The sequence below is a fragment of the Hipposideros armiger genome, unplaced genomic scaffold, assembly GCF_001890085.2.
Source record: "Hipposideros armiger isolate ML-2016 unplaced genomic scaffold, ASM189008v1 scaffold_404, whole genome shotgun sequence".
Taxonomy (NCBI): Eukaryota; Metazoa; Chordata; class Mammalia; order Chiroptera; family Hipposideridae; genus Hipposideros; species Hipposideros armiger.
This window is the reverse complement of record NW_017731754.1, coordinates 862,622-874,051: the sequence shown is the minus strand read 5'-3', so window position 1 is coordinate 874,051 and position 11,430 is coordinate 862,622. Positions and strand designations below refer to the sequence as shown.

At 43.8% G+C, this 11,430-nt stretch overlaps 1 protein-coding gene across 1 annotated transcript in view; it reads right to left on the bottom strand.

Moving 5' to 3' along the window:
- IGF2R (insulin like growth factor 2 receptor) overlaps positions 1-5,131 on the bottom strand; it is an 85,776-nt gene extending 80,645 nt beyond the window's left edge. Inside the window, exon 1 of the mRNA XM_019663767.1 lies at positions 4,995-5,131. Within this exon, the coding sequence (XP_019519312.1) occupies positions 4,995-5,097 (103 nt within the window). The 5' untranslated portion in view covers positions 5,098-5,131. The remainder of the gene's footprint in view (positions 1-4,994) is intronic.
- Positions 5,132-11,430: the final 6,299 nt, after the last annotated feature.

Sequence of the window (11,430 nt, the reverse complement as noted above, 5' to 3'; positions counted from 1 at the left end):
GTACCCGCCAGGCCAGGCCACGCTCTACCAGCCAGACCTCGCCGGGTCCTCCAGACCCTGCGCACGAGGCCCGCCAGGCCGCGCTCGCCCGTACCCGCCAGACCAGGCCACGCTCTCCAGGCCAGGCCGCGCCGGGTCGTCCAGACCCTGCGCGCCCGGCCGCGCTCACCAGAGCCCGCCAGGCCGGGCCGCGCTCCAGGCCTCCCAGGCCTCGCCTGCAACCCTCGGCGTCCCCGGCCGAGCCCAGCCGAGCTCGCCACTCGGCCTCGCTGAGGCTGCAGGGCTTGGCGATCCCAACCTCCCGGGCAGCCCCAGGGCCCACCGCGCGGCCACCAGGCCTCGCCAACATATCCATCAGAGCCTGCCAGGCAGGAAGACAGCCCTCTCCATGCTAGTCACCAGTGTGCTCCAGCAAGGCTTCCCTGGCCACCCACTTTCCCGTCTAATATTATTGTGTCGTGCCGTTCAAAGTGGACTATCACATGTTGTTTCGCCAAATTGAAAAAGAATCCTGTCTACCCAGACTTCTCGCCAGCTACTGCCTCATTTTTCTGCTCTTTATATCAACACTCTTTAAAAGAGATTTCTATTCTTGCTACCACCAAGTACCCCTTTCAGATACTCCCCCTGGTCCCCTGCACTGGCTTCCCCCCAAGAGCCACAAGACACTCCCTCAGCTTCAAGTCTTTGCTTAAATGTCACTTTCTCAGCAACACGTACCCCACTGAAAATCCCTGAACACATCCGAGACCGCCAGCCCTCCGAACTCTCCTTCCCTTTCTTTTTTACAGCACTCATCACATTCTAATATACGACTTAGCCATTGTTGTTTTTGTCTGTAAGCTCCATGTGAAAAGGGATTTTTGTCTTGTTTTAGTGACTGATTCATTCAAGTATTTGTTATAAATAAATGAATATTAAGTGTTTGCTGTTTTAAAATATAATTTATTCATATATATTTTAAGATGTGAATTAACCAAATCAGAATAAAATATACAATTTATTGAACCATCCCCATATAGTTAGTTGTTTCAGCATATCTGCCACAATACTACAAAATATATATATAGTACATAGGTACAGTACCAATCCCTCTATTGGTAAAATTTACCAAAGTAGGTTACAGGAATATATGTTTTAAAATTTAACAGCTACTGCCAGACTATCAGGAGAAACCATGAAGGGGACAAAACATGAATTATATCTAAAACTCAACCAGGTATCTTAAAATATCATAGAATTATATAGTTTTAAGAAAATAATGAAAGAACATAGGGCTTAAGAAGATATGTTCACATCTTAATAGTGAGAGATGCAAAATTCAAGCCAGCGATCCACCTGATGGCCGCTGTAGATTTCTGTAAGTGCACACAGGAGCCACACAATATAACTATCGCCTGAAGTCAGGGCCAGGCTCCTGGGTGAATGAAGCCACTTGACACAGCAACTACAATCAGATTCACTGTGTCCTACCCAAGTCACCAACAAGAAGGCGGCCTGAATTCCAGGCTTCGGTGGCGAGTAACCAATTAATACTCTTCCCGAGTGGGCACATTTACCTCAGTTAAATGGGCTGGTAACAGGCTTCCTGAAACGGATATATAGCTTTTTAACCGTCAGAAAGATTAAATTAAAACCACAGTGTTCCTATTTAGGATGTTAGAAGGAATGTGAACATATTCAGCATTTTTACAAATGTGCAATGTTTAATGTTATAACTCTAGTTCAAAGGTTATAACTGAGCAACTGATTTAGACTGTGACACAGAATTAGAACATCTCAGAGAATTTCAGGTTCATCCTATTTGTGTCTAAAGTATTAAATATAAGTTTAAAGGATTACTTTTTTATTAGTGCTTAAGTTTTAATTGGCAGATCACATATCTGAAGTACTTTAAAAGGGACTCAAATATATAAAATGTATAAATCATTTTAAAACGTGAAGATGATTCAACTAGGTGGCAAATGAAGCCAAGTGTTTACAGGCCCGATAAAAATGAATGCTAAACTCTGCTAGATTTATATATGTAACAGTATCATTTGCCTAAGGAAAAACTAACTAATGTATGACTTTTTTAATCAAAAATAATATTATTTAAACCAAAGTTGGGGTCTTAATATTCCTTTCTAAGTATAAAAACTGCCCTTGTGGGCACTATAAAACTCACATCAACAGTTATCTTCCCTAAAGGGTTGCAGACAACCATCCTCCTATGTAGCAAAATAGGAAATGCTCGTTTCTAGGCTCCTTGTCAGCACTCTTATGATGTGATGCAACCATTTAAACTTCTGCCAATCTGATTGCAATCTGACTGGGGGGGAAAAAGGAGCTTTCATTATTGCTTTGATTGGCATTCACACCTGGCTTACTAGCGAAGTTGTACCGGCCATCAGGATTTCCTCTTTGTGAAAGGCCTGTTCTTAGACTTTGCCATTTTTCCCCTGGGTTGTCTGTCTTATCATTTATTAAGAGAAGCTCTTACCTCTTCCAGATTATATTTCTATTTTACTAGGGTTTTTCCCCCCAATGTCCTATTTATTGTCTTTCCACTTTTAATTTAACTGATCTGTAATTTCTGTTACATGATAGGAAGTCTGACGCTGTTTGCTAACAGATAAAATACCTAAATTACACCCTCATTTTTGGTTCTACATGAAGTTCTCATATACATTTGGAGCTAGTGCCATACTAGCTCTTTCCTGTTCTAATTTATCGGGAGCTCCAGTTTTTGTGGCTGCTCTCAAAATTCACATTTTTTCCCTCTCCAGAGAGTTCATAAGGAGTTGGTTTCTCAGGAGTTCAGATTTCCCGTCATGGTTCCCATTTTAGCTCTATAACTATCTGAGCGCCTCTATGACTCTCAGACAACACAGCCCCAAATAAGTACACAGACTCTGGAGCTGGCCTATCGGCATTCAAATTCACAGCCATGCAACCTCTGGCAAGTGGCTTATCCATTTTGTGCTTCAGTGTCTTCATTTATAAAATGAGGGGAATAAAATAACCAACTTCAAAAAAATTGTGCATGGATTAAATGAGATATTTTACTTAAAAACATTAACACCTGGCACATAAGTGCACAAGAAATTTAGTTATTATTTTGTTATAAAACAAAATGTATAATAACAAATTTAGTTATTTCTATTGAATAACACACATCAGCAAAATTAGATCCGATTCAACATTAACTCTGTGCTAATGTTAATGTCACTGTCATCCACTCGCACTCGTTTGCTTTCTTGAGTTGAAAGACAGGGCAACTTTTGACAGTGCTGAAAGTACTCATCACCTCGCGCACCCCTCTCCCTTTAGGAGTTGAGTTTGAAGCTCTGGGAAAGGTATCTGTCGTGTGTGTCTGGGAGTAAACTGAGATTGGAAACTGCTGGTTTATATCAACGTCAACCTGTCAATAAGCTTTTAGCTCATCTAGTTACCTTCAGCCTCTCAACACCCTTTAACCACCCTCTGCTCTTCCATGGGGCCCCAGCTTTCTAAAAACGCATTTTAGCAGATCACCTCTCCCATTACCTTCACAAAGAATCTAAAATGGATCCACTAGCAACCCCAGAATATATCAACTCTCCTGCCTGGCTTTCAAAGCCTACCTAACTTGGTCATTATCAAACTTTGTCCAGCCATGCCAACCTCACCAATCCTCCTCCTAGTGACCTGTCTGCATCTGGTATTGGTCTATGTTACACTAGACTAGACTAGACTAGACTACCGTAAACTAGAAGACACACTTTTCATTAGCCAAAAATACTACAGTCGAGTATTATAATCAAGTCAGGAAGAAAACTACGCTTCCTCCTTCTGAAAACCTGAGCAACATTAGCCAACAGCCACTTGTGGCCTCTCTCCATGAATCATCAGAAGATCCCAAACAGGAAAACGGCAATCTCGCTTGCAAGTTTTTTAAGTATATCGCAAAATAATAACGTGTCTGACCCAAGAGTTCACAACAACCTGGTGCTTCCTCAGATCTCTATCCTGGGCTGCAAATCCCTCTTACCGTGTTTTCAGTCCAACGGTCTCCTCAATGGGAGAGAGAAAAACCAAACAGGAGTTGGGCCTCAACCAGCAGAACTTGAAGACCGTACTCTTCTTACTCTAAACATTACTTGCTAAAAAGCTCTTTTAACTGTGTTGGGGATTTCCATTCAAAATGACAGGCAGAGCTCCTACCATCGGAAGCTGCACCTCCCAAAGCCAATCCCCAGTCACATGCTATCTTCACTGCATGACTGTCCCTCACCATGAGACCTCACCAAGCTGCCTTGGTCAAAGGTCACCACTGACATCCATGCTACCAAATCCAAGGACAACACTGGCTGCTTTATGTCTGCCCTACACCTATGTCTTCATTTAGGCATCTGCCCCTTTCCCACCCCACGTAACTTGGTAGGGCTGCCAGCCCACTTGGACCCATCATCCTCACCAGACGAAAGGAATCCTGGCCCAAAAGGAGGGCGTATGGGGAAATAAAATGAGCCCTAGGAAAGGAAGGCTTGCACTTTTCTCTGGAATGGCCAGTCCTTAGGACTATTTAATTTTTAATGTAAGCCTAAAACCAATGACCATCTTTGACCCCATGTGACTACAGACTGCCTGAGAATCCAATGACCTCAGAAGACAGCAGAACATTACATGGGGGAAAGGGACTGGACACCAGAGGAAATGAGGTGAAGGAGGGAGAAAAGAGTTTAAGAAAAGCCTGAGAACGCAAAGCTACATAGGAAACAGCCTTCTATATCACTAAATACAAATCTAAGTAATTCTTTGTAATGACTACTATAGTATTCACCAGCTGGAAGTAACCTAACTTGATCTCATAGTGGACACTTAAATTATTACCACTTGTAACTATTATAAAACATAAAATGTACATTATGTATCATAAGCAAATAAAATTGTGTAGGTAGCTATACACACAGAGTCATTTTTGCAAAATTGGGATTCTGCACATCCAGTAATTTAAGGGCGGATTTACTTACCCACGGAACGATAGCTGCCCGTCTTCAAGTCGTGCACACAAACAGCACTTTTCCCACACTGGGCAATGCCCACGTTTCCGCAGACGCTGATTTTATAAAGCATGTGATTTTTGGTATCAACAGCTTCCCAAGTATAACTAAAAAGGAGGAAAAACAATTTGTCACTGTCACTGCTCTGCCAATAATTAAACTTCTCTCTAGTTTTACATTCAAGCCACATTTGCTTAAGATGGCCACAACTTTCATTAACCAAAAATACTGAAGTCGACTATGTTAAGTTGGATACAAGCCAGGGCAGAAACCACTAAATACCACCCGGCTCTGGTTCAATCCGCCCTGAAGCCACCTCAAGACTCAGCAATGACCAAAATTTTTTAAATTCTACCATTAACTTAAGAATATCAACTCTGATAAGTAATTGCTCAAGAGTCATGTGGATATAAGACAGCAACCATTCCCATCACACTGGAATGCTGAAAAGCCCAAGGAGTGTTGTTGTTTTATTTTTTTAACTTTATTTTATTTAAAAACTAGTTGTGGCATGAAAGACAGTTCTATTTCTGTTTTTACCTTTTACAGCTACAGTTCAATGAGAGCTGATAAGACGAGGTTGTGCAATGAGTGACCATGTGATTCAAAATCAGACTTTTACTTTGGGTTGACCCACTGCGACATGCATTTTACATACATTAACACTCACTGTCTACTCAAACTTCTGACAAAGTAGCTATTGACTCATTGTTAATAAATCAATCTGCATACTGGGGACAAAATAATGGCTTCTCAGTTCTGTCAAAACAAGTATTCTCAATTCTCCACTCTGGGAGAATGCTTTGTCCATTTTGTAAACGGAGGGGGGGGGGAGCGGCATTTCCTCAGCCAGGGTAGAGACAGGAAATGAGGAACGTGACTAAAAAGTTCCCTGCAAAATGTAAAGATAACTCAACGGAATTGCTGAAAGGAAGGGAGATAAATTAACTCTGAATCCCACGGTAGGCTCGGCCTAGCTAGGAGCTGGAGGGCCTGGGGGAGGCGGGGGACGTTAGGGTCACCACTCATGTGGATCAGGAACTTTCTAACCACAGCAGTGCCACCTGGATGACAGAAGACGCTCCCTCACAGAAGGAGCAATCCACTCCCCAGAGCTGCCCTTCCACTGGGCATCAGGGATGACTGGGCAAAGAACATCAGGCAACACACTCTTTGGCCTAGAAGTCTCCCCAGGGGCTCATCCATCAATGGAGGAACCCCACAATGGTGCTGTTCTCAGGCAAGGCGCCCAGCATTCTCCTGAAAGGCGGTCTGACCGACATCCACCCGCCAAGAAGCCCAGGAACAAAAGCACACATAAGCACTCAGGCAGGGTGACGACTGTTCCCCAGAAGTTCTGACAGCCACCAAGCTGCCAGAAACCTGAAGAACAGGCTGGTTTGCTTGTGAAGTGCCCACTTTGGGGTGACACCAGCTCGAAAGCAGTTACCAGGGAATCCCCACCCCCTCAAGAGGAACACCTCAGAACGATCTCCTCGAGTCAGGAGGGTTAGACGGCACAAGAAAACCACCCCAGTATTTCCAGGCAGGAGAAAGTCATCCTTAAAGGCCTGTTTCCTTTGACCTTCACTGCCCTTCATTCGTTTGCTTCACAAATATCCTTAAGTACTTAGCTGCAGAGCCACTGAGTACAGCAATGGTCAAAACAGACACAAAAAGCCACCGTCCTCCTGGTATGTATTCCAGGGCAGGAGAGAAAATAAACAGGAAAACAAATACACAGGATCATTCCACCTCCTAGTACTTGCTGCTCAGACAAAAACAAAATAGCCTCACTTGATAGGAAATGACCGTGTAGCTACATCAGACTGGGAAGTCTTCAAACAGGCCATGTGCCCAGGGCTTGAATGACACAAAGGAGCAACCCAGGAGTAGCTATGGTGGGAAGAATATTCCAGCAGACGGCCTGGCCACTGCAGGTCCTGAGGCGGAAATGCACTCAGCCTGCTGATGGGTGAGGATAGGAGGTGTGGTCAGAGACGGAGATGTGTGGCCATGTGGGGGGCCTTGCAGAGTAAAGGAAGCAGTTTTGATTTTGTACTTGAAGCAAAGGCAGGCCACTTGAAGAGAAGACACTATGGATTTTTCCTTAAAATTTAACCTAGTTTTATTTGCAGATTTTAGTAAAACTTTTCCATTAATTACGGTTAGTTAAGGAAACTGCTAACCTCTTATTCAGGAGCCATGACTAAGTCCTTCCAGGATACTAGGCATCCAATTGAATACCTTAGCAGTGGCATCATTCAGGTGTTTCACAATTTTAAGCATACGAGAGAGGTATACACAGGCATCCTTTTAGAATAAGCCGACTGGTAGCATCAACTCTAAGGAAATCCATACATTACTTAAAACACTATGCTTTTCTTAAAAACAGAAATCCACTGCTGTTTTTGTAGAGGTGATGTTTAAATAAGGTAGATGTAAAGAGGGTGTGTTTGCGGAGCAGAGAAAAGAGATGCAACAGAGTATAAAATGAGGAACGTTGTCCTGCTTATCTGGAAATCAGGATCTCTAGAAATAAAAAGTGCTGCTCCGTTCTTATTTGCTTTGTCAAGATTTATCAAACTGATAAGTGGCTACAGGAGTAGGAAGGGAGTTGTCCTGTGAAAGCACTTGAGTGCTGGCTTTTTTCCGGGGGATGATTTCACCACTTACCACAGGGCAGCCCCTCAAGGCTGGCACCTTCATCAGTGGCACCTCCAGGCTGCCACTCACACACCCTGCCTGCAGCACTTGGGTGACATCCTTAGTCACGTCACTTAAAAAGAGATGGCCACGGCATGTGCCTGAACCACACGACCAAGGCATCTGCAGGCCATCAGGGCTTGAGACATTCTGAGTCCGATGGACGTGTATCTGCTTGAAAACAACCAACCAAGCCTAGAGCCTCGTATCATGGGGAGTGCAGGAATAATCATTTGGTTGAAATAATCTATCTGAAAATGTGTGAAGTATTTTCTAAAAACATGTGTGTATTCTGGTATGCACCCTAGTTAGATTAAATTATCATCTAGATATGCTTCCACTGGTACTAAATACTTTTTAAGGACTATTTCATAATAAACTTGGAAGTCATACAAATATTTGATAGCACTGTTTAAGAAAATTACGTGTTTGAAACTAGATGATTCCAGACTCCTTGCCAGATCAGGGCCAAGCCACCAGAATGGCCTCGGCTGAAATCATTCTTTAAATTTATGTTAACATTTCAAAGCACCATGATTATAAGAACCAGAAAGTGGTTTCAGAAGCAATGAAAGTATCACAGACGAAATTAAATTTAACAATATCTTTGAGGAATAATAAACTTTTGTCCAAAAGCTTGTCCACTGGAAAAATCTCTACCTGAAGTAAACATGTACAGGCAAAATTTGGAAACCCGACAACATGACTCATTTAACAGTCAAGGGAAACCATTCAGCTGAGATTCACAAAAAACTCTAAATCCTAAACAAAGCTATTTGGAGTTACACAAGTAAAGACTTAAGGAAAAAAAAAACTGACAGGAAAAAAAATGAGACCAACATATTAGATCAAAGAGAAAACCTAAGCTGTATATTAAAATTTTTAAACGTTGGCAAGAAACAAATCTCTGGAAGGAAATATTTGCAAGCTGTGTAGAAATGTAGTCCTACACACACGTTGTAAATGTATTTGCTAGATGAGCATCTCCTGCAGCAGGATAGATGTGAAAGACAGTGGGCATGTGCTTGAAACTGTAACCGCCATATCAGTGTCAAGCCTTCTAACAGTCGCTAGGGCTGGAGGCTATCCCTCCATCTCATCTGAGGGAAACCAGGGGTCACACGAGAGAGCAGGGAGGACCGCAAAGGCCCAAGGCAGCAGGTGGTCGACAGGAACATGACCCAGAGGCCTTGCCCACTGTCCCGGCCTTGAAACTGTGGTCAATATCCTCAAAGGAGGCAGCCTATTCCAAGTCAGAATTGCTCTTCTGGACACAAAACCATCTGTGCAAGAACCTTGGCTTTGAAAATTACAATTGATAAAGCAAGCAAAATCCTTGCCATTCTACATCATTTTCCAGAGTGTAAAAGGTAGTTAACCGGTATGCCCCTCCCACTCTCAAAAACATCCAAATTCACTTCAAAGCAAACCTGTCAATGCTAGGTAATACAGGTACGCACGCAATGTCCTCTGGGTGCTCTGATGCCAGCCCCGCCAGCCTTTCCCACCACCACTCAATGCCAGATCTCCTCAAGGACCCCACTGCAAAGTTACTCAGGACAGTCAACGCCCTCCCTCCCAGAACAATGACCAGCAGGCACAGAATCAATGTTTACTGATAGGTGGCGTGGCAGAAGAACCAGCACAGCACGAGGCTCACCACAGGTGCTAACATCTTCTGAGCAAAGCCACCCAAGCGCTTGCCAACAGTATTCAACTCTCCCGAGTTCCTCCACTTTGGAGGCAGAGAATCCAAGACTCGGAAGGATCAAGCTCCCAGGTCCATCTGGGCCCCAAAGGCAAAGGCTTAACCACGACAGTAAACTGCCGCACTTATTTTCAATTCTTAAAAGTTTTTTAACTTTTCAGGAAATACTCAGTTTCAATTACAACAATGAAACTGGCAAAACATCCCACAAAACTTTAGAGATTCAATATTGTCACAATAAATGCCATTAAAATGACAGATTCTGTACTGCGTAGAGATTTCCAGAGTGAGCGAATCCATTTGAGTTTGGCCCCTGAGGAAAAGCTGAGAACTTTTTGAAGATCCAGACTGTACCATGTCCCACAGAGCAACGAGATCAGACAGTTTTTTTTCCTCGCTCAAGCTCTTCCCCACGTTTTAAACTTGTGCTGCTCTTCCGCCATCACCATCCTCCCCCTCCCGACACACACACACACACACACACACACACACACAGAGCCCAGTCCAGTTCTGCTTTCTCTTTTGCACAGTTTGAATTGCCAAACACCAGGGGCACCACCTTCTGCAACCTCTCTTCCCTTGTCCAACTGGTTTCCACAGAAAGAATGGCCGTTTCCTCGGTCCCTCCTTCGCACCGGCCGCCCTCACCTCACTTTGTCCCCAAGCGGGTTGAGGAGTCCACTAAGAAGGAAAGTCTCTACACTGTTTTCCTCATCTCAGATTCACTCTCCTTTAAAAAACGAGTACTTAGCTCAGCCCAGAGCTGCCCTTCAAAAACCCCAACCTAGAGGCAGGAGTGGTGTCATGGGTAACTTGGAAACAGTCTGCAATCAAACCATCAGACCCAGCAGGGACCGGGAAGGCGACAGAAGTCACACTCGAGGCAAATCACTTTAAGAGATCAGATTTTCAAGTGAATTCTGCAGCTGAAATACTCCTAGCCATGGACAGTTAATTTCACCATACATGCTGAACACAGGCTGGGTCCTTCCCTGAAAGAAAGCTTCAAGCTGTCTGCCCCTAACTGTAATCCCACTGCCTCAGCCGAAAAGATCGTGGACGGCTGCACTCAGTCTGCGTCTGTTCGGTGGCACAGAGGTTCCATTTTAACCTCATCTGGTTTAAATTTCATAATATCCTGAAAGGTGTTGGCAGATTACCAACCAGAGGGAAGCACACAAGTAGCACACTGTCAACCAACCTAGAGACAGGAAGGCATTCCGGCTTTCCCAGTGCTGCTCCAGCAAATGGCACATTTAGAACCCATCTGGTCAAGACTGAACCCATCTACGGGCGGCGCTGAAGCAGCAGACTTAGCTGGCCAACACCACTGCCCAGAGCTCAGGAATCGTCGTGAAGAGTAATGCACAGCCCTCCCCACTCAATGAGGTTTAAATGTGTGTCCAAAAGCAAGAGAAAATGCAAAAGAAACGGCCAGACGGCTACAACTGGACAACATTTTTTAACTATTTGACGTGAGTGTGTTAGTAGGACGCCTCTCGTTTTCATATGTCATCGCTCAGTACCTGCAAAACTGCAAAACCTTGTAAAATATAATTTGGGGTTCTTTCATTTTAAAAACAGCTAACATCGAAAACATAAAATTCAGTTATAAAATGTATGGTATGCCCAACCCCTTAAAAGGAAAAACATCTTAGAAAACCAAGTTCCTTTCCTCCAACACTGAACCACTCCACGAACTCTCCTTCTGTCCTGCCCCATGTATGGCCACCCGGCCACACTTCTAAAATATCTCTTAGTTCACTCATTCGCTGTGAGTCTCGGGATGACGGTGACGGTCACATAGCTATTAAACATTTCATTACTGGCCTACAATTACTGGTATGTAAAGCAGGATAGAGATACGGTGGAATCAGTAATGAAATTAAGCACTGTGAATCTGTAATTTGGTTTCCTTTGGGCGGGGGGGGACCTCAGTTGGAGACATACAAGCTAAATTCACATACCATAGTCGCTAGCCAGAGGAATGTT